General features: G+C 51.5%; 1 protein-coding gene across 5 annotated transcripts; it reads right to left on the bottom strand.

Annotated features, from left to right (window-relative positions):
• Positions 1-91: 91 nt before the first annotated feature.
• ARHGEF40 (Rho guanine nucleotide exchange factor 40) lies at positions 92-22,412 on the bottom strand. 5 transcript variants are annotated; one of them, XM_040227122.1, is made up of 24 exons: positions 22,211-22,412; positions 19,257-19,454; positions 17,113-18,364; positions 16,799-16,966; positions 16,531-16,651; positions 15,893-15,989; positions 15,702-15,782; positions 15,457-15,573; positions 11,008-11,103; positions 10,786-10,901; positions 10,297-10,423; positions 8,152-8,274; positions 7,932-8,075; positions 6,832-7,439; positions 6,484-6,718; positions 6,039-6,125; positions 5,016-5,231; positions 4,125-4,295; positions 3,143-3,320; positions 2,305-2,409; positions 1,933-2,076; positions 1,297-1,439; positions 851-896; positions 92-742 (listed from the first exon to the last, which is right to left on the bottom strand). In XM_040227122.1, exons 1-23 carry the CDS (start codon positions 22,211-22,213, stop codon positions 855-857), a joined length of 4,572 nt encoding a protein of 1,523 aa, XP_040083056.1. In that variant the 5' UTR covers positions 22,214-22,412; the 3' UTR covers positions 92-742; positions 851-854. The 5 variants fall into 5 exon arrangements, 4 of the variants coding, with proteins under 4 accessions (XP_040083056.1, XP_040083057.1, XP_040083058.1 ...); XM_040227123.1 differs by having other exon boundaries at positions 1,297-1,427; XM_040227124.1 differs by lacking the exon at positions 1,933-2,076.
• Between the last annotated feature and the right edge of the window lie 3,351 nt (positions 22,413-25,763).

Below are 25,763 nucleotides of genomic sequence, written 5' to 3'. Positions count from 1 at the left end.
AGAGGAGGAACGTCAGGCCTCTGGAGGCCTCTCCTCTGGGAGGGTGCACGTTCACCCAGGCCCAGCTTTGTGCCAGAAAGGGGGTACAGTGTACCTTGCAGCCTTGGCTTTATTTTCTGTGTTCTAGTTAACGATCGGGTGAGCGGAAGTGCTCAAGTTAGTGGTATCACTCCAACCCTGAGGTCTGCTCTAGCTGTTTGGAGACAAAGTGTGAGTAAATATATTTAATATAACAATAGTATTATAATAACAGTAATTACATATATAAAGTTTGCAGTTCCCTGCCCCACTCTTCTGTAATGGTTTACATAGCTCCGTGTCTATGACCACCCCCCGCTAAGAACGGAGTTGCCAGGAACTGGCAGAGATGAGTCTTCTCAGGAAGAGTCAGGGGGCGGCATGAGGGGAGAACACAGGCTATGGAGGCAGGGCTGACACGGAGCTGTGTCCTGGGAGTATGCACTGGCCCCGGATGGGAAAGGACTGGACGGAGGAAAATTTCCCCACCTCCAGGGTATAAAGGCAAGCAAGTGTGGACACTCTGGTTCTTGTAGGAAGGCACCTGGCTGGGAAGAGCTAGAGACAGTGGTAGCAGGGAAACATACTAGTCCTTTGACCTCCTCTCTGTCCAGGAAGCAGAGGGAAGGACTTCAGTGCTCTTCCAGTCCTCCATTATGTGCCCTCAGCATCCCAGCCCAAGATGTGCTGAGAGGAGGGGCGGTAGACAAGCTCCGGATCTTCTCTGGAAGCCAGGAAAGAAGAGGGAAAATGGGTTGGGAGAGGGAAGAAGCTGACTCCCAGGCAGCTGGGGAAGGATGTAGGATGTGGTAGAAAGGGGGCACCAACTCACCCAGTCACAGAGGCGTGGTGGGGTCGCTCAGGGCCCGGGTATGACTCTGAAGGAAGAGAAACTACAGTGAGTTTAAAGCATAAGAAATCATCTCTTGTATAAAGAGGTTATATAACCCTCCCTTTCTCCCAAGCCTGTCAGTTAGTTCACCCTTTTTCCTCCTCATCATTCTTGAATTTTGTGGATTGAATCCAAGTTCAAACCAGTCTGTTAGAATTCTCCCCTCTCTCTCACTCTTGCACCACATTCCTTATTAAAGATTCTTTTTCACTTCTGACCTTCATCCCTCTCAGCCAGGCCTGGAGGAGAGGAGAAACGCAGACTAGGCAATACATCCATCTAACCTGTAGCCTTGTGGGAGCACAGGCTCACTGGTTCCTCTGCCCCTCATGAGCTGAACGACCAGAAGAGCCCACCCCATTCTCAGCACTCCTGCAAGAACTTACCTGCCGGGATAGCCCTAAGATCCCTCCACTGGACAGAATGGGAGTGCTGCTCCCAGGGTGTGGGGGTTGCAGGCTGGGGCTGTTTCTTGGTCCTGGGGACACATCTCCAGAAGAGTCAAGTGTTTCTGGGGCTGGAGGGGAAGCTAGGGTGAGAGCAGAGTACAGAACCCCTCTAGATTACCTTAAGCAACCAAGCTGCTCCATCAGGGAAGAAAAAGCTCCATAGCAACAGGAAGCTGTAAGTCACCATAGCAATCCAGTTGCAAGAGAACCCCCCTACCAAGAGGCAGGAAATTGTCAGCGGCATCATTAGAGCAACCAGGGAAGAAGCGACAGGAAACTATAAGGATTGCCGTGGTGAACCAGGAGGGTACAACAGGAAGCTGAAGCAGTTTCCATAGAAACCCAAGGAGAGCTAGAGAGAGAGGTACAGAGGAAGTGCTTCTTAGCAACAGGCTGCTGTAAGCATTACCCTAGCAACCAGATGGAAGGCTCTTTTAGCAATGGGGAAGCTGTACATAGTTGTCATGGCAACCGGGCCACTTGGCTAAAGAAAGGAATTGCTCAGCAGCAAGCAGCCTGAACATCACCATGATGACCCAGCTGTTGGGAGCCACCCCTTGAGAGGTGCCTCACCCAGGGCAATTTGCTTGACGTCCAGATCCCAGGCCTCCTCCTCGACGCGGGCAGGCAGGGAACAGGCTCCCGGGGAGAGACCGGGAAGGGGGGGGCCGGCATGCTCAAAGGATGACACGGCCACCGAGGCCCGGGTGCGGGCGGCTGCAGAGAGTGGGGGAGGTGGAGGGGTGGGGTGCTGGTGTGGGAAAGCCCTCCTGGCTCCCTGAAATGACCCTCATCTCCTAGAGGGCCTCCCAGTCAGTCCCACAGTTTCTGAGAAGACATATCCACTTGTGACCCTTCCTCTCTTTCCACCACACCTCCTCACTGTGCATTCACTCTCAAGGTCTTTGACTTCTGGGGGCCACCCCCCTGCACTCTGGCCCTCACCTCTTCCAGTGAGCAGGGCACTCAGTGTTCGTTCCCCAAGTGCTTTGATGTCCAGGAAGGGTTTATTCCCAATGCCCATGGAGACCATCTGCTGCACTCGGAGCTCTAGGGAACAGAGACCATGTTACCAACTTCTTTGCTCCTTCCCAACTCTTCACTCCTCATTCTCATTCCCTTGGCTTCTCTTGTTACTCTCCTGTTGACTGTTATGACATGGATGGTGATGGTGGTCCTTGACTTCCCCCTTAGACAGCTGTCTCTTCTCTCCTACCTGTTGCATCCTGCCTACTTGGCATTCCTGCTACCCAACTTCTCTTCTAATACTCACACCTTCTTCTTTTATCTTGGGCATTAAGCGCAAAATTCCCATTTTTACATACCTTTACATTTTATCAAGTGTTTCCATATATATCACCTTATTTAATCCTTCTTATCATACCAAGATGTAGATGTTACTTTCCACTTTTCAGATGAGTGGAATGAGAATTAAAGAGAATTAAAAATGAAAAACAAAAACTAGCAAAAGACTGTTCAAAACAAAACAAACAAACTAGGTCTGCTAACAGAGAAATTAAATTCTGGAAGGCAAGGCATGTGCGCTGAACACCCTCTGACTCTCTTTTGCCCAGCCATTTGTGCTCACCCTCCTGAAATTTAGTGGCTTCCTCTTTTCTTTTGGTACACCTTCAACTAATTTCTATCTCAGCAATCTCTCTCATGTCGAATCTTCTCATACATCATTCTCCATCTTATACCCTCTTTTCCCCAGGCCCTCTCCAGCTAACCTCCTGCCATAACCTTGATCCCAAGCACACCCACTCCTGGTTCTGCCCGGTACCCTTGTTGTGGGCTGCCTGTCTCCATAGCAACTGGGCAATAGAACTTGTCCACTTGAGTTTGATCTCTGGTGAGGCTGCCTGCAGGGTGTACGCCTCTCGTGCACGCCGCCGCCGAAACCACAACTCAAAGCAGAGCCCACTGTCCCCGATGTTTTCTGTTAGCCCCATGTCGGCAGTCTGAGAAAGAGCAGAGGAGTGTGGGTGAAGATGAAGTGCATCCTGACTAGATGGTACTATGCGGAAAAGCACTACACTTAGCTTGGCATCTGGGAGATGCTCAGTAAATGTTTGCTCAACACCTACCCTGTGCCAAGTGCTCTACATTTAGCCTTCACAACAACTACGATTTACAGAAGGGGGGGCTGTATAATACCCAGAGCATCTTGTCCAAAGCCTTATCATAGCTTATTAGAGAAAGTTCAAGCCCATGGCTGTGTTATTCCAAACCTAAGCTTTCTTCTCTATATTGGACTCTGTTGGAACTAGTATAAGAGGACTAAGTCAGAGAAACTCTTAGAATCATGCCACATTGCCTGATCTGGGACTAGGCTGCTATTGACGTTCATCTGGGTATCATGGCTGTTTCCCTAAAGCAAGGCCTCCCTCCTCTTGGTTTCTTCAGTTCCATAAGTTAAGCTATATATATATAGTGTCCTCTCTTCATCCCCCAGGGACCATCCCTAACTCAGAAAGCATGTGTGTTCTTAATGGGAAAGGTCCTCCTCCCTTCTGGTTTGGAATGCCCCATGAATCTCCTGTGTGAATACGCACCCCATGCAGTAGGCCAACGACAAGGACTTCTGTCACCTCGAGACCCTAACCTGATGTTTGATTACAGGTCAAAGCCTGTTCGACATGATACAGATTCTGAACCTGGGTTGGGATTGAGTTTTCCAGAACATCCTGAGTTCTCAAGAAGAGCATGATTTCCTGTCCTGTCCCTATGGATTCCCACCACCACCCTGCCCCCAGGTGGTGTACCTTAAAGGCCTGCTTGTAAACGAAGGTCTCTGACCCCCCCTCAGGGCCCTTGAGCTTGCTGAACAGGAGGAGATGCTCAAAGAGAAAGACATGGCGAAAGCACTTTTTTCGGCCACAGATGACTGTGAAAGGGTCCCGGTGCAGGAGTTGGCCCTGCTCCTTCAGATCTATCTGGGGAAAGCAAAAGGAAAAGTCATTGGCCCTAGGGCCTTTTATATATATTTTATGGAGCGTAAAAATGGGATTAATAGGGCAAGGGGCCTGCTGCACTGGTTCTCAGGTGGCCTGAGGAAATCAGGAAAGCCCCTGGCCTAGAATCCATCTGCTGGTCACCATGCACAGCACATCTGGCGTGGCAGCACAGCCCTGCCTCTGAAGACAGAAGACAGATCACACAGTAGGGTTTAGAGCCTCTAGTGGGTAAGCCTTTGCATGTTGGGGACCAAAGCACCATTTTGCCCCAGGAAGAGAATCAAATCAGCAAAGACCTGAAGGGAAAAGAAGTCTAACCCAGTGGAGGTAGGTTTCCAAGCTGTTCTGGAATCTTAGGGCTGGAAAGAGACTAAGGAGAGGAGAATAGTGCTGAGATACAGAATAAACTGCAGGGTAGATGTAGATAAGAATTAGGAAAGGAATAGGAAAGCAGAGGCAGATACAGGGTCATGGGATGTCGGGCAGGACATAGCTTCTTTATTAGTAATGAGTAAATTGAGGGCCAGTGAAGTTCAGTGACTCGACCAAAGCTATCCACGTTTGTTAGAAATGACAGCCTGGGGCCCTCTGACATTGAGTCTAGTTCCCTGGTCACCAGCCCACACTGCTTCTGTGGAACCACAGGGCTTCTGAGATCACAGGGCGGCCTGGGCTGGTGTGTCTGGAATATGCCCTTACCTCACAGCCACGCACTGCCTCTACAGCCAGCAGGTCTCTGCCACGGATCTCTTGTTCCCGGAGCAGCTGCACAGCAGCCCCAAGGGCCTGGCGCTCAGAACTTGGTTCAGGCCCAGCTTCCCTTAGGAGCTCCTCTAAGAGCCGCCCATACCTGGCCAGCTGCTCCAGGGGCTGCTGCAAGGCCCGGGGCACGTGAGGGCCCCCCTCCAAGGTGCCCTAGTATGAGGAGGAAACAGGAATGAGGGGAGGTGCTAAGACCTTTGGGGAAGATGGGTAGTACTCCGGGTTTTTAGGGGTAGATCAAGTCCAGATGGTCTTCCCAGGTGGTACTAGAATCCACCTGCCAATACAGGAGACTTAAAAGACTCAAGTTTGATCCCCAGGTCAGGAAGATCCCCTGGAGGAGGGCATGGCAACCATCTCCAGTATTCTGGCCTGGAGAATCCCATGGACAGAGATGCATGGCAGGCTACAGTCCATAGGGTCACACAGAGTTGGACATGACTGAAGCAACTTAGCATGCACCCACAAACCAGATACGCCCAAAGGTAAGGTGAAAAACCTTTCCGCAGAAAGAAACAAGGTAGGAGGCCTGCATGAGACTCAGACATCCTCTATATCTTAAAGGAGAATGGAAAAGGAATACAAATAATCCCCTGTATTCTCCGGCTTTTAACTTTGGAAGTCACTTTCACATCTTTTGATGTGAGGTCTTTTGACCCTCCGAGCAGTCCATTAGTTAGATGTAGTGAATACTGCCCACTTTTACCGGATACAAAAACAGCAGCCGGAGGAATCAAGACCCTTGCCCAAAGTCCTCAGGTGGACCGGATATGATCCCAGCTTCACCTGGCTCCCAGCCCAGTGCATGCCCCACCCTCAGCAATTCTGGGAGATTACTGGTAGCTGAAGCTCCATGGCACGTCTAGGAAAGCTTTTTTTTCCCCTGAGAGATTTTGAGGTTGGCTGAATTTTACGTCTTCCTGCCTTCTCCCCTTCTCATAGAATAGGAGAAAAAGTTACCTTGGTTGGGGGACTGAAGGCAGCCAGACCAGTCTCCAGTTTGTGCCGGTGCTTCACGTACTGGGCATAAAGGCTGAATTGGTCCCCCTGTGCCAGTAGGGAAGCAGTAAGTCATCTCCATGAGGCCCTGCAGACCAGCCTCTCCCTCTCCTCCTCCACATCCTGTGTGGCCGGAAGGAGGGACCGGCCCCCGGGGAGCACTCAGTCTGCCTGAGGAATGACAGGCTCCGGTGGAGAGAGCAAAGGCCAGGCAGCCCTGATGCTGGGGACACAGAGGCGGAGTAGATCCAGGAGCCCAGCAAACAGCATTAGGCTCCAGTATCTGGGACTGCACATTCTGGTGAGGGGAGCGGGGAGGAGAGAGGTACTGAGAAGGAGGGACCGTGGATGGGGCTGAGACATGTGAAGGGAGAAGCCCTGGAAGACATTTTAGAGGCTGACTCACATGGCGAAGGAAGCAGGCCCCAATGCGCAGGGGGTGGGTGGCACAGCCCTGAAGTTCCCGCAGAAAGTGTGTCCGGTGGAAACTGCGGAGCCTCTCCCGGGCACTCAGGGCAGCGGCCCAGGTGCCCCGCAATTCTGGAGTCAGCTCAGGCCCCGGGGGTGGCACCGGCTCACTCAAGGCAGCCACATATTCTTGCTCACAGGTAATCAGCTCAGACACCAGACGCTGCTGGGCGCTGCAGGTGCCACAGGGAGAGACGGGGAGGCTGTGGCATGGGAGGAGTCGCCACCCCGACAATGTCACTTTCTTTTCCTGCGGGGCAGCTGGGTCTGCTGCTTGGGCTCTCACCTGATGCTCCGCTTGCGCTCCATCCGGGGGGTGCCCACTCCCCAGGGCCCTTCTGGTCCCCCGGCCCGGCCCAGCAGCACGTGTTCCCGGGGTGAGCACGTCCTGTCTACCACCTCCGTACTGGTGACCTCCAGGCCTCGGATCAGCACAGTCCTTGGTCTGCCTTCTGCTTCCGGACCCAGCTCGGCACCCTCCTCCTCATAGTCCTCCCCACAGGGGGCCAGGGAGCAGTGGGATGGGGCTGCCCGTGGCCCAGGGCTGCTGGGGAGCAGCAGGGAGCTGAGGCTGGGTGAGGGGCTGTGGGGGCCCCGCAGGCCCCCTCCGCTGCTGGCACTGTCTGCCCGTCGTCGCCGGTGGCCCCGGGGACTTGCCTCCTCCCCCAGCTGTTGCTGAATCCTCCTCTCCAGCTCTTGGCAGCGGGCCCAGCAGCGGCCCCATTCTCGCAGGGCTGCTGGGCTGCCCAGGTCCAGGGCCAGAGCCCGCATCTCCTGGAAAGTGCCAGCGCTGGGCTCCGGGGCACGCCGCAGGGCCAAGGCTGCCAGCACCGCCTCCCGCCCTGGTCCCGCTCCTGCCAGCCTCGCAGAACCTTCATCCACCCATTCGTGTGCCTGCAAGGCCAAAGGGATGGAGAGTGGGGGCAGGAAAGGGTGAGGTCCCTGGCCATTCCCATGAACTGCCCCATGGCAGCTCTTGTCCTTCTTCACTGATGGCTTCCCAAGGCTCAGCACCACCACCACCCCTCAAAATACCTCCCCTAACTGTCCTGCATCCTTGCCTAATGTGTTACTCTGAGCTGGTATGGAGACAGAGGGGCCTAGATGAAGATGGGCAATACACAGAATTTACAAGTGGCAGGCTCTGTACTGAGTGCTTGCTACATACTGCTTATATAATCCTCACGCAGCTCTGTGAGGTAGGTGCCACAAGGCACATTCAGGTTTAGAATCCTGTCCCAGGTCATTCATCAGGTGGGTGATAGAGCCAAGAGTCAAAGCCCAGGGGAGGCCTCCTAAGTCCTGGCTTCTAATAGCTCCCTAATCAGCTTCTCCAGGCAGAAGAAAGGTGGCAGTGGGCACAGGAAGAAAAGGCTCGGCACGTACCTGCTGGAAGAAGCGCTGTAGCCGCAGAGCCCGATGGAGGCCACTCTCCACCTGCTCCAGGCGCTGTTCAAAGATATCCAGAAGCCTCTGGGAGGCAGCGTCCTCTTCGAGGGCCAGGGTCTCCCTCGCCTGAGCCAGGTGCTCCTGGAGAAACGAGGCTGCTCTGAGGCCTGGCCCTCAGTCCAGCAGTCTCTCCTTCCTCCCCGCTCCCCCTTCTCACCTGAACCTCAGCACTGAAAGCCCGGAATCGTAGCTCTGTCTCCTGCAGGGCAGGCAGGGAATCCCCAGGCACGGCAAAGCTCACCAGCTGCTCCTCTCCGGGGCCCGAGAGCCACTGCAGTGCCTGGGGCAGACAGGGTGGGAGAGCAGGGCCATGAGGGAGAATGGGGCAGGCAGGGCGAAGGAGAGCTGAGGTCCAGCTCCTACCTCACCACCCTAACTTGTAGAAGCTGGGGGAAACCACGTCATCTCAGCTGTCAAGTGGAAATAACAGTGAGTGGTGATAATTTCCACAAGGGTCAAGCGAGAAAGTGAGTAACAGATCTTTGTAAAACACAAGTTGAAGGCGAGGCTGGGCTGTTAGGAAGAGAGACCTGTGCTAGGGTTCCAGGGCTATGCCTGGAGGTGAAATAGATAAAACTGGTGTGAACTAGAGGCATGAGGGTCAGAAGAAATTTCACATTTACAGAGCTTAGTGACGGGGGCAGTAGTTCTAGGGACTGGGCCTGGAAAGACAACTCAGGTTTGTGTGAGTGTGTAGCTCTGGTTGCCTATTATGGGGCTCTAGGAACTCTCATGTTGGTTCTGGGATGTTTGACCAAAAAGGGATGGTAATTCCTTCCTCTGAAGAAAGGCTGGAAGCTGGGGCAAGACAGCCTGAGGACAAGAAGTCTGAGAATGTTCCCAATAACCTGTGCCAACAATAAACACTTCTGCAGTCCTCTGCTGAAATCATTTGATCATCCTAATGCCCTCATGAGGCAGGCCTTACTGTCACCCCCATTCTGCAGACTAGGACATGGGAATTCAGAGATGTTTCAAGGCTTGTCCAACATCTCTTAGCAGAGCACAACTCAAACTGAGCACCTTAGACTCCAAATCCTGTGTGCTAACAGTTTTTAAACAGGAGGAAAACAGCTAATAAGCAAGCAAGCAAACAGTAGAAGCAGTAGGGGGTTAGGTTTTATGTGAAGCAGAGTGCCTGGAAGAGGACTCCACCAGATATCCTGGTGGTTCAGACGGTAAAGCGTCTGCCTGCAATGCAGGAGACCTGGGTTTGATCCCTGTGTCGGGAAGATCCCCCTGGAGAAGGAAATGGCAACCCACTCCAGTACTCTTGCCTGGAAAATTCCATGGATGGAGAAGCCTGGTAGGTTACAATCCATGGGATCGCAAAGAGTTGGACACGACGAGAAACTTCACTGGTTCACAGACCTGGATGCTGGAATGTGTGTGTGCGCTTAGTCACTCAAGAATACTGGAGTGGGTTGTCATGCCCTCCTCCAGGAGATCTTTCCAACCCAGGGATCGAACCCAGGTCTCGAACCAAGTCTCCTGCATTGCAGACAGATTCTTCCCTGTCTGAGCCACCAGGGAAAGCCAGATGCTGCAATGGAGGAAGCTAAATATGGAGAAATTTCAGAAAGACAGCCCTGCCCCTACCATCCTTTGTCATTGACCCTGAGATGACCCTTCCCCTGAGGCCACATGCAGTCCAAGAGGTGATCACTCAGCACACACAGGAGTTATGAATGAGCAATCAGATTTCAAAGCTCCCTTTACCCTACAAGGTAGGGTGGAGAGCAAATCTCTATGGAGCTCTTAACCCCAGGAGAAAATAATTAAGGTTCGAAGAAGCAAGCCTTATCCCCGAATCTTTCTCATAAAGAGACTTCAGTTTCCAAGGCTGAAAGCAGCTTCCATCATCCTCTCCTTCTAAGGTGGAGGGAGGTGGGACCTTTCCAGCCTCAGGTTTGGGGATGATATTTCCTAAGGGGTGGACAGAGCTGGTGTCAATGGACATTTGTTATTTCTGAGCTAAGGAGGTAGGCTCTCAGAATCAATAGACTCTTCCTACAGTCCCCGAGGGCACCCGAGCATCTCACAATTTCTAAGGATCCTTGATCAAATATCAACAATGGGAAGGGGAGATCTGGCTTCTCTTCCTTGCTGGTGCTGAAATGCCACCTCCCTCTTGCTGAATCTCACACTGACCATGATCAACTTCCAAGGAGATGAGGAGGGAGGGAGGGTTGTTCAAGCCAGATTAGGAGAACACCATCAACTGTAAGTATCAGTGGGGAAAAAAAAGTTGCTGGAGGCCAGGCCCTCAGGTGGAAAGAGGCATGGGGGGGTGCTGGCTCACCTGTTGCAGTCGGTGCAAGCGTTGCCGCTGCTCCTGCTGCTGCACGTGCAGATTGGAGAGGCGCACGAGCTGGTGAATGGCTTCATCTACCTCTTGATACAGTGCAGCTGGACCTGGGCCTTCCAGCCTGGGGAGGAAGAGGGGCAAAATTAACCACTGCTCTTATCAAGCTCCCCTCCAACCCCATCGTATCCTTGCATTCCAATGTGAGCATCCTAGGTCAGCAGATGGGCCTGTATCTGAATCCTGACTCTTCCATTTACTGACTGACCTTGGCCAAGACATTAAACATTTCTGATCCTCCAAACGTCCATTTATAATCATGACTAGCACCTGGGGATGTTATGAGGGTTGTAAATGGAGAAGCATGATATCCTGTCCAGATAACATGCTTAGTAAGAATTTTCTGGCAGCTAAGGTGAACTGGCAGTTCTCTGCTGTGTCTCCATCGTGCGTGTCCACCTGCCCCCGTGCACCCACCCCTCGTACTTGCTGCTGTGGGTGGTGCGCAGCTTTATCAGGATGGCTCCTCCGTCCCTCTGCAGCTCCGTCAGCCGGGGATCTGCCAGTACCTTCTGCAGGGGCTCAGGCATTCCTACCACCTCCTGGCGGGCAGGGAGAAATTGACAGGTTCCACCAGAAGGCCCTCAGCTCAGCTCAGCCCCATCCCCGCCTCCACCTCATGCCCTTTTGTCCCGTCTCATTTCATACCTCTCCCTCTGGCTCTGCTGCCCTCTCTAGTTCCTCAATGGCTTGCCGTATAGAGCCCAGCACACCTCGGCACAGGCGGCACAGCCTTGCCACTTGCTGAAACAAATACACGGGGATGGAGTCCAGGAACAGAGTCTAGGATAAGGGGCCTAAGCCTGAGGGTGGAGGTCAGGCAACCCTAGAGACTTTTATGAGGCAATGCTGGATTCAGTAAGTAGGTTGTTGCTTACCAACTATATGATTTTAGGCAGGTCCAGAAAATTCCCTGAACCTCAGTGTTCTCAACTGTAAAGATGTACCAGATTTAAAGGTTTAAAGAGATGACCCTACATAAGCAGTTAGCGTAGGGCTGACACATTTTACAGCTTAGTAAACATGAATCTCCTTTCCCTCATCTGCACTACCTCTTCACACTATAAAACCCACCTCTCTGCCTATTCAGATGCACTTCCCCTTTGATCTGCAGCTTAGAGACCATGTTACAGACCCCCTTTAATACTCAGCTCAGATCATGTTCAGACCTCTTTTCTTGAAGACAGCATTCAGATTCATAAAATAGAGATGTCCCAACTGGTGTAGTTTGTTGGCAAAATCTTGAGGCTGGAATGTTGGTGCAGGGAGCAGGTATAGGAAGGCACCATCTCCAGAAGTAAGTAACTTGTTACAGGTCACATGGAACCAGAATCAGCCCCTCTGAGTCAGCTCTTTCTAGAACCCCAGTGACATTCTGCATGCTTCTCCCATTGTTTCTACTTTATCTTCCACCAAAAATGATGTTATTTAATGTCATGTTAAGAATCACAAAAAGAGAAGATTATAGGCCAATATCATTAATGAACACAGATGCAAAAAACACTCAATGCAACATTAGTAAACCAAATCCAACAATACATTAAAAGGACCATGCATCATGATTAAGTGGGATTTATTCAAGATATGCAAGGATGGTTCAATATCTGCAAATTAATCAACATGAAACACCACATTAACAAAATGAAGGCTAAATATCACATAATCATCTTGATAGATGTGGAAAAACTTTTTCAGAAAATTCAATATCCACTTATGATAAAAAAAAACCCAACTCTCAATAAAGTGAGTAAAGAGGGAAACACCTCAACATCATAAAGGCCATTTACGACAAACCCACAACTAACATCATACTCAATGATGAAAAGCTGAAAGCGATTCTTCTAAGATGAGGAACAAGATAGGGACATCCATTCACACCAGTTTTATTCAACATAGTTTTGGAAGTCCTAGCCACAGCAATCAGAGAAGAAAAAGAAATAAAAAGGCATCCAAACTGAAAAGGAAGAAGTAAAATGGCCACTGTTTGCAGATGATATGATACTATACATAGAAAATTCTAGAGAAGCCACCAAAAAACTACTGTAACTCACCAATGAATTCAATAAAATTGCTGTATACTGAATTAACATATAGAAATTGGTTGCATTTTTATACACTAACAATGAACTATCAAAAAGAGAAATGAAGACAACAACTCCATTTATAATAATATCAAAACAAATAAAATGCGTAGGAAAAAACCTAACTAAGGAGGTAAAAGATTTGTACTTGATATAACACACTGATGAAAGAAGCTGAAGATGACACAAACAGATTGAAAGATATGCTCTGCTCATGGATTGGTGGAATTAATATTATTAAAATATCCACACTTCCCAAGATAATCTACAGACTGAGGCAATCCCTATCAAAATATCAATGGCATTTTTCACAGAACCAGAACAAATAATTCTAAAATTTATATGAAAATACAAAAGACTCTGGATAGCCAAAACAATCTTGAGAAAGAAGAACAAAGTTGGAGGTAGCATGCTCCCTGATCTCAAACTGTAGCTACAAAGTTACAGTAATCAAAATAGTATGATACTGGCACAGAAACAGACACACAGATCAATGGAACAGAATGGAGAACCCAGAAATGAATCTACACACATATGGCCAATTAATCTATGACAAAGGAGGCAAGAATGTACAATGGAAAAAGACTGTCTCTGCAATAAATGGTGTTGGGAGTACTGGACAGATACCTGCAAAAGCATCAAACTGGACTACTCTTTCACACCATGCACAAGATAAATTCTAAATCAATTAAACACTTGAATGTAAATCCTGAAATAAAACTTCTAGAAGAAAATATAAGCAATATGCTTCTTGACATCTTAGTATTATTTTTTTGGATGCATCTCTTTAGGGAAGGGAAACAAAAACAAAAATAAACAAATGGAATTACATCAAACTACATCACCTTTGTGCAGTGAAGGAAACCATTAACAAAATGAAAAAAGGGGAGAAGATATTTGCAAATAATATATCCTATAAGGGGTTAATATCCAAAATATATGAAGAACTCATACAACTCAATATCAAAAAAGCAAGCAACCCAATTAAAAAATGGGCAGAGGATCTGAATAAACATTTTTCCAAAGAAGACATACACACATTGTTTCATGGCCAACAGGCACATCAAACAATGCCCAACATTATTAATAAACAGGAATGTGCAAATCAAAACCACCATGAGATACCACCTCACACCTGTCAGAATAAGTATAGGTGAGGATGTGCAGAAAAGGGAACCCTCATGCACTGTTGGTGGGAATGTAAACTGGTGTAGGCACTACGGACAACAGTATGGATATTCCTCAAAATATTAAAAATAGAACTACCATACGATCCAGCAATTCCACTTCTGAGTATTTAATACAAAGAAAGTGAAAACAGTAATTAGATAATATATATGCACCTCTATGGTAATTGCAGCATTATTACAATAGCCAAGATAGGGAACCAATTTAAGTTCCCATCAGTAGATGAATGGGAACTTCATCTACTGATGGGAAGATGTGGTACACACACACACACACACACACACAGGAATATTACTCAGCCATAAAAAGGATGAGATCTTGCCATTTGTGACAACATGGATGGGCCTAGAGGGTATTATGCTAAGTGAAATAAGTCAGACAGAAAAATACAAGTACTGAATTTCACTTATATGTGGGATCTAAAAAACAAAACAAATGGACAAACATAACCAAAGAGAAGCAAAGTTACAGATACAGAGAACAAACAGGTGGTTGCCAAAGGGGAGGAGGTGGGGAGAGGAAACAAATAGGTGGGGGAGATTAAGAAGTACAAACTTTCAGTTGCAAAGTAAATCAGCCACAGGTATGAAATGTACAATACGGGGAATATAGTCGATAATTATGTAATATTGTTGTATGGTGACAGATGTTAATTAGACATCATGGTGATCATTTTGAAATGTATGGAAATATTGAGTCTACTCTTGTATACCAGGAACTACAATAGTGTTGTTGGTCAATTATACTTCAAAAACAAATAAACAAAACAAACTCATAGAAAAAAGAGATCAGATTTTTGGTTTTTTTAAAGGGTGTAGATGAGGGGGAGGGGGAATTGGACAAAGACGATCAGGGCTACCCTGGTAGCTCAGCTGGTAAAGAATCTGCCTGCAAGGCAAGAGAAGTGAAGTGAAGTGAAGTGAAGTCACTCAGTCGTGTCTGACTCTTTGTGACCCCATGGACTGTAGCCTACCAGGCTCCTCCGTCCCTGGGATTCTCCAGGCAGGAATACTGGAGCGGGTTGCCATTTCCTTCTCCAGGAGATCTTCCCAACTCAGGGATCAAACCTGGGTCTCCCGTATTGCAGGCAGACGCTTTACCATCTGAGCCACCAGGGAAGTCGCAAGGCAAGAGACCCTGGTTCAATTTCTGGGTCAGGAAGATCCCCTGGAGAAGGGATAGGCTACCCACTCCAGTATTCTGGCCTGGAGAACTCCATGGATTGTATAGTCCATGGGGTTGCAAAGAGTTGGACAACTGAGCGATTTTCACTCATTCACTCAATCAAAAGGTAAAACTTCCAATTACAAGATGTGAAGTGTACTAGGGAAGTGATGTACAACACAATATAATTAATACTGCTGTATGTTAAATATGGAAGTTGTTAAGAGTAAATCCTAAGAGTTTTCATCACAAGGAAAACAATTTTCCTATTTCTTTAATTTTGTATCTATATGAGATGATGAATATTCACTAGTGTGGTAATCACTTCATGATTGTATGTAAATCACTGTGTTGTACACCTCAAACTTGTTCACTGCTGAATGTCAACTATATCTCAAAACTAGAAGGAAAAAAAGAATTTATTTAACATATTCCTCCCATCTTCTTAGCAGCCCAGGGTACACGTATAATCTTTTGCTCATAAATACTTATTGAATTTGCTAATAAACACGTGTTGAATTGTGAACCATAATGACTTACTGAACTAAATGGACTCTTTCCCAGCCCCTTGGTCAAGTCTCAGATTTGCCATTTTTTCCTAGAAATGTCCTCTGCTGGGTCACTCCTGGTTCCCAGTGTCCTGGGTGAGGGAGAGGAAGCTTACCTGGTGTGTCTCTACCCAGTGACTAGGAGAGGGTTCCCTGTGACCTCCCAAGTCCCACTGCAGCTCCTCAGGCTTGGCCACTCTTTTTAGATCACCTTCTGATAGCAACTCAGCACCCTGTAGACACATGAAGACGGGGGTTTTGGGCCTGGGCACCTAGGGATTCAGGGATTGATTAGGGGCTCCAACTAGCCTCTTCTCTCTCCATCACTGATGGGAACTAGGTGGGAATGAGGAGCTCAAACCTGAAGTCCATGGAGTTCAGCTGGAGGCTTGTCAAGAGTGAGAAGCAAGAGCCGCTGAATGAGGGGCGGGTCTCCCGAGTCCTGAAGGCAGAGAAGAATAACCTTAAATTACAGGTGACTAGGTGGCCTGGAATGACCACTAAGGAAGAGTTGGGGCCCAGAATAAGTAATCATCTCAAGGGATTGGTTACCTGAAGTTGACTCAGGACAGGAATGAGAGCTGGAGGCAGTGGGGGTGCCTTGCGAAGATCCAGCAGGACAGACAGCCCCAATATCTGTAGATCAGGTCTGTGGGGGCAGAAGAGCCAAGGAAAGAAAGAGAGAGTGTGTGTTTGTGTGTGTGAGTGTTTGAGTGTCACTCATCCTCAGGAGAAGTTAGATTCTAGCAATGGGAAAAGGATCAAACAAAGCCTGGGATGTGTGTCCAAGCGACAGTGATGACTAGCAATTAGGAGTCTATATTCATACAACTACTGGGTCATGGGATCAGAGTTTAAAAAGTTAGGAATTCTGTGCTCTAGAAGGATATGAATTCAATGCCAGCACCCAGCCTAATAGGTTCTGGGACTCAAGAAATAGTTGTTGGATGAATGAATCAACATTTTTATAATCTAGGTAGCATCTTAGGAGACTAAAAGTCAGCAGGGTTGATTTTGAGGACAGATGAAGACATTCTGCAAGTCAGGGGTCAGGAAGGTCAGACATCAATGACTTGAACAATCTGAGGGTTGTAGGTATCCTAGAGGTCAGTGTCCTGTGGAGAGAAGAGGGCAGGGTCCTTATGACCCAGGAGGTTACTGTGCAGGGTGTGAGCCTGGGCCTCAGTTACCTGAGAAGTGAGTGAAGGTAATGAAGAGCAGTGCTCAGCACGTCTTGTGAGGGTGGGGGCTCCTCGGGAGGGCACGGTGGGGTAATGGTCAGCAGAGCTCGCCCACTCTGGTCCACCCCTCCTGAGGACACAAAATGGCCAGGCTGTCCTGGCTGGGGGCAGGCCTTGGCTACCTCCCGTCTACCCCGCTTCCCTCTGCAGCCCACCCTGGAGGCTTTTCCTGGAGGCTTTTTTAACCCCTTCCCTTCAGCCCCTGCTGCCCACTGACCAGTTAGGACGAGGAATCCAGATGCCATTAAGTCCCAAGCTACACCAGGGTCATCAGAGATGGAGACTGGGGGGCCTTCTTCCGGAATGCTCTCCCCTTTCACTTCTTGCACAGTCTCTGGGGGTGGTTTTAGGGGGTTGGAGAGGAGCCCTTCTGGATCGCTGGGCGCTGCAGACACAAGGCAGAGCTATGGGCATGAAGTGAGGACAGGTCTGGCTGTTCCGCTCCCAGCCTCACCTCTGCTTTTCCCCCAGCCCCTTTCCCTAGGCCCCACCTAGCCCGGCCCTTGCCGACTGGCCTCAATGTTGTCTCACCTGCCATGCACACCAGGCTTCGCCCCTCCTGTTCTCTTTCTCTGGCCCTTTCTTCTACAGGCCCGCAGACTTCTTGGGACCGTGGCTCTTTTTCGTCTGCTGGTTTGAGCTCCTCTCTTGGCTCAGGTTCTGGCTTCCCCGAGCCTTCATGTTCCTCCTTAACTGGGCTGAATCCTGGAAGCTCGTGTTCATTTGGTGGGGGCAGGCTGACAAGGGCTTCCTGATGACTGGTCTCTTCCTTGTCCCCAGGGCTCAGTGGGGCACTGTCCCCTCCTCGGTTAAGAGCTCCTCTGCCTGCAGCTCGCTTCTTTCTCCTGTTTCCTTTGCCTGTTCTCCGAGGGGTACCAGGCAGCCCTTCAGCCCCCTGGCCTGGTCCTGCTCCAACCTCGCCTGGCCTCAGAGGGCAAGACTCGGAGGCTTCTCCCAGTGCCTCTGCCAGGGGCTCAGATACCTCCAGGGCTGCTGCCTCTGGGAGAGCCTCAACCTCAGCTCCCGGGGGAGACCCAGGGGAGGCTCCAGTGCTGCTCCCCTCACCAGGTGGCCGGGCACCATCCTGGTCCCGAGGCCCCAGACCCTTCTGGTTCATCCACGCCCGGTGTCTCCGATGCCGGCCCTTCCCTCCAGCACCCTTGCGTGTGGGTACTGTCCGGGTCCGAGAGAGGCTGGAGGAGCCTTCAGCATCCATGGGGCTCCCCCTCACAGGCAGTGTCACCTCCAGCAGCTCCACATACTCGCCCTCAGGTCCTTCAGCGGGGGCATTGTGCCCATCCCCGGGACTCCGGGTGCCCAAGGCTTCCTCGGGGAGTGGAGGGCTGGGGAGCCCCGGGGGGCCCGAGGGCAGTTCTGGGGGTAGTGTGCTTGGCCGATGTCCAACCATGAGGCCTCCTTTGTGCACAAATCGAGGGCAGATGAGCTCGGCCCAGGGCAGTCGCTGAATCCCAGAGGGCGCAGACAGAAGGCAGGTGCTGAGGCGACCTGTCGGCCTGTCCTTATTGATGCCTTGTAGCCACTCAGGTGTGAACAGGTATGCACAAGCCTCATTAGGCACAGGCAGCTCCTGCACTCGCCCACCCCCTGGGGCCAGGCACTTGAGCGCCAGGCGGGGTGCTTGCGCTGCTGAGGGTACCACTTGCAGGTAGAAATCTCCTGGGCGCAGCAGCTGCCAGGGGAGGGCGGCCAGCTGCACCACTACCTGCTCATGCAGGCAGAGGGGCCAGCCCTCGTGGAAGAAGAGGAAACCGCTGTACTGGGCCTGGGGAGACAGGGGGCAGGCTGTGCTCAGGCCTCTGCTGATGAAGCCAGCTGCTGCTGCTGCTGCTAAGTTGCTTCAGTCGTGTCCAACTCTGTGTGACCCCATAAACAGCAGCCCACCAGGCTCCCTCGTCCCTGGGATTCTCCAGGCAAGAATACTGGAGTGGGTTGCCATTTCCTTCTCCAGTGCATGAAAGTGAAAAGGGAAAGTGAAGTCGCTCAGTCATGTCTGACTCTTAGGGACCCCATGGACCGCAGCCTTCCAGGCTCCTCCACCCATGGGATTTTCCAGGCAAGAGTACTGGAGTACTCTTGCCTGATGAAGCCAGCAGGAGGGGCCAGTTAGAATGGGACTAGCCTAGGCAGCAGTGGCTTTATGCCTGTTGGGTTAAGACTCAAGGGGTGCAGGAGGAGATATCTTGTTGTGTGCACGTGACAGAAGAAAGATTGGGACTGATCGGTTTTCTGGTGGTAGGAAGCTTCCCTAGGAAGCTGGTTCCACGAGTAGGAGGAGAAGAACTGAGTCATTATAAAGATGTGGTCAGCAGATGCTATTGTTTTGGAGGAGTTGGAGACTCTTAGGAGGTCTTTAGAGCTGTAGAAGTGACTTTGTTGAGTCATTCTTGGGGGAGTCAGTAACTTGAAAAAATTGATATGAGGAGGGAAATGTCTGGAACTTGGTCTGGAGGGTCAGCGTCTTTGGGAGTTGATGTTTCTCAGGGGTCAATATTTGGGAAGATAGTGTCTATGTGTTAGTATCTGAGTGGTAAGTGTCTCTGGGGGCATCAGTATTGGGGAGGCAGTGTCTCCGGGTGGGGGGAAATTAGTCTGACTGGTGTCTGGGGTGAGGCAGTGGATCTTAGGGGAGACAGAACAGGAATGTGTTCACTTACACAGGCTTCCTGCTGGATCTTGGCAAGCAGGTGCTTGGCAGGCACCAGGAAGTCCAGTGTGTATCTCAGCGCATCCTCCCGATAAGTCCTCTCCACCACCTGGAACACTTGGCCCAACAGTGTGGGGGCTGTTGCCTCGAAAGGTGGGTAAAGGGCCGCTAGAGTACTCTGCACACAGTCCTCTACTGGCTCAGGCTCCTGGGAGAGACAAGATCAGACAGTGGATCCCTAGCACCCAAGCATGGTTCCTTAAAGGTTGGTGTTGTCCCCCAAGGGGCCCCATCATGTACAAGGAGTGTGTAGAGAGACGGCATTCAGGAAATGGTGGCCGAATGAGATGGGAGTGGCTGGGCCAATCAGAGTGCACTCTGAGACCTTGGTTTTGGAGATCTGGGGAGACTTTTCTGTGAATGTTTTTTATCAGGGCTGAAGCTGGTTCTTGTACGTTGGGATAATTGCATAGGCCCTCTTCCTCAAGAAGAGATGGGTCCCTGGGCCATCAGGGAAGTCACAGGTGGCTGAGAGTTCTGCAGGGTGGAGCCTTTTGACACAGCCATTCTACTAGCCCCTCCTCACAGGGCCTATCAACCAGGGTCGTGTCATGAAGTTGCTCAGTCGTGTCCGACTCTTTGACACCCCATGGACTGTAGCCCACCAGGCTCCTCCATCCATGGAATTTTCTAGGCAAGAGTACTGGAGTGGGTTGCCATTTCCTTCTCCAGGGGATCTTCCCGACCCAGGGATTGAACCTAGGTCTCTTGCATTGCGGGCAGACGCTTTACCATCTGAGCCACCAGGGAATCACTACCAACCGGAGACCAACCAGAGACCTCCTTCTTAAGTAGAGGTGCCATCACCCATGAGCAATCATATGCTAATGGTCATTGGGTGGGAAGAAGAAGGACTGAAGGGCTATCTGTCTTGAGTCTTTCTAGCACCCCTCATCCTCTCCAGTAGCTCTCAAGGAATCACTCATTCCCAGAATATGCTGGGTTAGGTTACAAAGACTTGGGTGGGGACACCTGAAAGAGGGAAAAGTCACAAAAGGAACATGTAGGAAAGGGAGGAGGAGGCCTTGCTGGTATGTATTAGAGCTGAAATATTTTCTGATTTCTGTAAGGCCTGTCTCACAACCTCCATCCTGGGCCACTCTCAAAAGTTCTCAGCCCTGTTTCCTCTAGACTCACCTCCCTAAGTGAATCAGTTGGTTATCTTTCTCCATCTCAGAACCTAAACAGCCACCCCCCAGGCTATTCCTTTACAAGGCTATTCCTCTTTCAAGGTGGCTTTGAAATTCCTTTTATCAGACTTCTTTGCTGTAACTGGGCAAGGGTGATGCTCGAATTGAAGTGTTTACTTAGTTCTCTACTCCGCATTGCCCTCCCCACCCCCTACTCCGCCGGCTCTGCCCTGAGGATAAAACTGCATACTTTACTTTGAGTCTTTCCAGCCTGAGAGTTACAAGCCTGTCCCGACAGTCAGAGAAGCGAGGCAGCCACTCCAGAGACCGACAGTCAGTGCGTCAGCACCGAGACCCGGCCCCAAGGTGTGTGGGCGAGCAGACAGACCCCCCAGTGTTCCGGGGACCCGGCCAGCTCCGGGAGCGTGGGTGGGGGAGGGTGGGGATGGGCGGGGTGAGGCAGAGTGGGCTGTCCCCTCGGAGGCCTGGAAGGGGGAGCTAGAGCTGGAGCGGCGAGGCAGCTGCAACCCATTAGGGGCGGTGAGCTCATGGCTGAGTGAGAGTCTCAGCCACAGGAAACGGCAGCGGCAGGAGGGGAGGAGGGGTCTGGGGTGGGAAAGGGCGGGCAGGAGCTCAGCGACCCGGCCTCCAGCCGGCCCGGACCAAAGAGGAGAGCAGAGAGACTGAGTCAGCTCTCCCTGGCCCAGTTCCTCTTTCTTCTTGTTCCAGTCTCCCTGCCAGGGGCTGCCCTTCCTTCTGTAGAGGAACAACCCCGGTGGTGCTCCTACCCCTCCTCCACTCCCTGCTGTGAGCGCCCCCTGGCAGGGCCTCTCCCCCTCCTCCACATCGTGCTGTGAGCGCCCCTATGGCCGTGCACCCCCTCATCCCTCCGCAGTGGGCGCTCTCCCTGGCAGTGCCCACACCTGCAATGACTCTTTAGAGAGTACTTTTGGAGTGAAAGTTCACAGGACCATGTCCACTCCCTATAGGTACGGCCGTCCCCTAGCAGCGCCCTCCTGCTTCCTGTGTCCTCGAGTTGCTGCTGCCAGGGTCCCCAACCCGCTGCAGCGGGAATGCTCCGAGACAGTGCTTCGCTTCCCTGCAGCGGGAGCTCCGGGGCACTCCTCCCCCCTTCGCATCTCGGGTCGGCTCTGGCATCGTTACGCACCCTGGCACTGTGGGCCCCCTCCCCACTCTGTCCACGACTCTGAGGCAGCATCTCTTTCTCCACGGGAATTTCCCTTTTTGACGAGGTCCCTGGCCCCAACCCAGCCGCAGCTGTGGCCGGTCCCCCAGGGCCGGATGGGTGGGCCCGGGGTGGGGCCCGGGATGGAAAATGGTGGTTCCAGGCAGGTCATTTCTCATGACCCGAGGCCGGGCCCCCTCCAGGGCCGCTGCAGCACGAACCCGCAGGGGTCTCCCGCGGGTAAGGAGTTGGGACCGGGAGGGGGAGGGAAGATCCTGCAAAGGAAAGCACAAGTCAGGACAGAGGAGGGCGAGGGGAGGTATGTGGATTAGGGGGAGAGACCTAAGGGAGGTTGGGGGAGGGCGTGAAGAAGAGGGGAAGAAAGGAGTGAGGGCAATACCCAGTGGGGTCAGAGTCAGTGGGGCAGACAGGCAGATCAAAGAAAAGAAGGGGGGGATGGGAGGAAGGAGAGTCCCAGGAGCGCTCAAGAGTTCCAAGCTGGAGCAGGAGGCACCCAGCTGGGGACTGGCGATCCGCAGAGGACGGCGCGAAAGCGGAGGGGACACCGGGTGGCGACGCGGGACTCACCATGGCTCGGCTCGCGGCCGCGTCCGACGCTCGGGCCGGCGGGCGGGGCCGGGCGCGCCGCCGCCTCCCTCCCGCCGCTCGCGTCTCGCCGGGTCTGGCTAGGGGACAGCTCCGGCCGCGGTGGCGGCTCGGCCCGCTCGGGCTCCCAGGCCGCGGGGCCCCACCAGGGAGGGTCGAGACGGCCGCCCCTCCTCGCCCCGCCCTGCAGTGCCCGCCTCTGCCTAGGCGTCCGACCCCCTGCTGGGACGCCCTCTCCCGCGCCGGGCCTCTGGCCGCTCCCCCCCACGCCCCCAGCGGATCTGCCCGGCTCTCCCGCAACCCTGTTCCTCCTCCGCCCCGCCCGCCAGCCGGTCTCCCCGACCCTGACCCTCGGAGGCCGGTCCCGCCGAAGATGCCCTCTTTTCCCGCCTCCGCCTAGCTCCCTAGGCAATCAGTTTAGTCTCCGCAAGGGACAGTCCAGACACTGGGGCGTGCGTGAATTCCCTGGGGTCCCCAGCCTAGGACTGGGTCATTTGGTGGCCGGAAGCCTCCTGAGTCTAACTCGCCTGGGAACCTCTTCTCCCCTCGGTTGCCAGACTTTGGCAGCACTGGCAGCACCTGGAGCTCAGAAGAGAATCTTCCCCCCCCCCCCCCCCCCCCCCACACACACACACACACACACACACACCCCCCCCCCCCCCCCATACACACACACACAGCCCCTGCTAGCTTCCCTCGGAGCTGGGGGCAGGAAAATCAGGGGATTCCTCCCACTCTCCAGGAGCTTGCCTGCCCTCCTCCTTCCCCTCCCATCTCCTCCAGCCTCGAGCCTTCGGGCTCCGACAATGGGCTCCTCTGTGCGGTCTGGGGAGGGCGGGGCGGGGGGGAATTAGGGAGCGGAGAAGGCTTGGGGAGGGGGATTGGACGTCGAGGCTGAATGCGCGCAGAGTCCCAGGATCAGGATCCTCCTGCCGAGGCGGACGTTTTCTGAGTTCTTTCCTCGCTGCCCCTTCCCGTCTGAATCCCTTATCCTCTCTCTTAGCTAGCGGAGGCAAGGCACCAGACCCCGTTCAGCAGCCCCACCTCCGGATTCCAGACCCTTCCTTCTTTGGGGGTGGCGAAACAGTCTCCTGGGGCCGCTAGAGCTCTTGGTGGCGGGGATGGCAATCTGACGCAGTAGACAAAGGGGGTAGACTAGTTAAGAAAGTTCTAGTCTCACCCATCCTCCACCTCGTCTGGATGGCAAATGAAGCCCTGGCGAGGGTCCCCCAGGAGGATCAGAGGAGGCTTAGGCATAGCAAGGAGATGCTTTGCCCCTCCTCTGAGCAGGCACCTGGAAGCCGTGTAGGGGTGGGCAGGGGCACTTCTAAAGAGTGGGCATTTGAGAAGATAGGAGAGCCAAATAGACCCCAGAGACGGACGTGAATGCAGGTACCACTGCGACTGGGGAGGGGGTGACGTTTGGAAAACGTCCTGCCTGGGATGCGGCTCCAACGCTGCCGGGAGACTGGAGCCTGAGGGCAGTCTTTGGAACGGAGGCAGGCGGAAGGGTGGGGATGCAGGGGGCGTCGCCTAGGTGATGGGCTCTTCTCTCACCTCCTCTGAAAGCTAATCTCCGCCCTTTTCTCCTCTCCGCCGGGTCTGGAAAAGAGGAGAGAAAATATTCATTCTTTTGGAGGTAAGAAAATCCCTCTGCTCCATAGAGTAAAAAAAAAAAAATCTAGGGCAGCAAACCTCAGTGCCCATCTTTCCAGCACAGTCAGAGGCAGGGAGCTGGAGCTCTTGTCCGTCAATGGGTTATGAGCCCTCTAGACATCCAGCCTCCCCGGGCCTCCTTATAATTAGTGCGGAGAACTGGGAGAGTGAGATTTTGCTACCCTCTGGTGTCCACTCTGTAAATGCGACCCAGTGGCTGATTACAGAGGCCAGAATTTAGGAGATTTTCTTAGGGGGTTTATTATGAACCTTATTCATTTGTTTGAAACCCAGCTCACCCATTCCCAGTGTTGACAGAGTCTGAACTTTTCCTCATTAGATCTTAACATTCTTTATGCTCAAACAAATTGGGGAACAGTTGGTAGAATCCGAGTTTCCCACAAAGCTGGCTCTGGTAGTCTGTGAGCTCCTGGGGGAAAAAAACAAGTGGATATTTTTACCCCTATGGGAAAAAGGGAGTTATTGAAAGTTTTTGAGCCTATGGGTGAGGGGTTTTGGATGAAGGCTCTGAAATCAAGTTATTCCTTTCTAGGAGTTTTAATCTGTGCTAAATTAGAAAGGTTTATTTAGGTAAATAAGGAGACAGATATGCATATAGTGGTTAAATGCCAATTTCTCCAAGGATGCAGGCTCTTACCTAATACCTGTGCCTCTGTGCGATAGTGTGTGTGTTGATGTGAACGTTTTGGGGAGAGTGTGAAGTAGTAAGATTAAAATGGAGGAAATAGAGACTGGCAATAGACCAGACCTAGAAACTCTCTCCAGCATTCACTAAAAGTTCTCACTATATTTCACCAATTTCAGATTCTTTGGAGTGTAACAAACTGGCATTTTACAGATGAAATTCTGGCTTATTTGAAATTAAAAAACAAGCTGTAAGCTATACAGTAAGCGGAGAAGCCAGAATTTGAACCCCAGCAGCCTGACAACAGAGCCTTCATTCTCAACCACTGTCATAGGGTTTCATCCAAGCTGTCAAGCAAGAGTCCATATAGGAAGTGCTTTGAACGCTACACCTTTTCCACCACCTAACCATCATGTTAGGTTAACATGTTAGATTAGGACAGGGAAGTGTGGCGTGCTGCAAAGTCCATGGGGTTGCAGAGTCAGACACGACTGAGCAACTGAACTGAACTGAACCATCATGTTAAAAGGGGTTAACTTTGGGACTTCCCTGGCGGTCCACTGGTTAAGATTCCACACTTCCAATGAAGAGGGCCTGGGTTTGATCCCTGATCAGGAAGCTAGATCCCATGTGCTGCAACTAAGAACTGGTACAGACAGATACATTTTTTTAAAAAGGATATTAAAAAGTGTTAACTTTATTTTTGTAGCAACCAGTGCTGGAAAGAGTTTCTAAAAGTGATAAATATATCTCTGTGGTCAGGCATTGAAACCATTTCCCCCACTAGTCTTGTTCTGGAATAAATAATAGTTAAAATAATTGCCAGGAAATTTCCAGTATGGTTCTTTTGGGAAGTACTGTTATGCAAACATGAGAGATGGTGAAAGAAACATTTGTGTCTGTAATGTTTATTACCTGGCTTGTGTGCACCAAGAGATGTAATGGCCATTCTACATAGGGTTGGGACTTTAGGCTGCTCAACATTTGTCCACGTAGAGACTAGAAGGGACTAGGGCTCTGCTTGAGCTGTATACCTCAAGGTAAGGGGGAATTAGTGAAGGACCACAGAGAGGAATTTGGAGGACAGGAAGGGACAGACTTGAGAGAACATATTCTTGTTACTTGTGCTTTCCAAGGAAACTGGGGGCCAAACCTTAGGTATTTCAGGATAAGAAATCTGTGTAGTATATATATGTGCTGATTCTATTTTTTGTTTGATTTCCCCTTAGGTTT

Source organism: Oryx dammah, unplaced genomic scaffold (genome assembly GCF_014754425.2).
Source record: "Oryx dammah isolate SB20612 unplaced genomic scaffold, SCBI_Odam_1.1 HiC_scaffold_26, whole genome shotgun sequence".
NCBI classification, from domain to species: domain Eukaryota; kingdom Metazoa; phylum Chordata; class Mammalia; order Artiodactyla; family Bovidae; genus Oryx; species Oryx dammah.
This window is presented reverse-complemented; position numbering and strand designations above follow the sequence as displayed.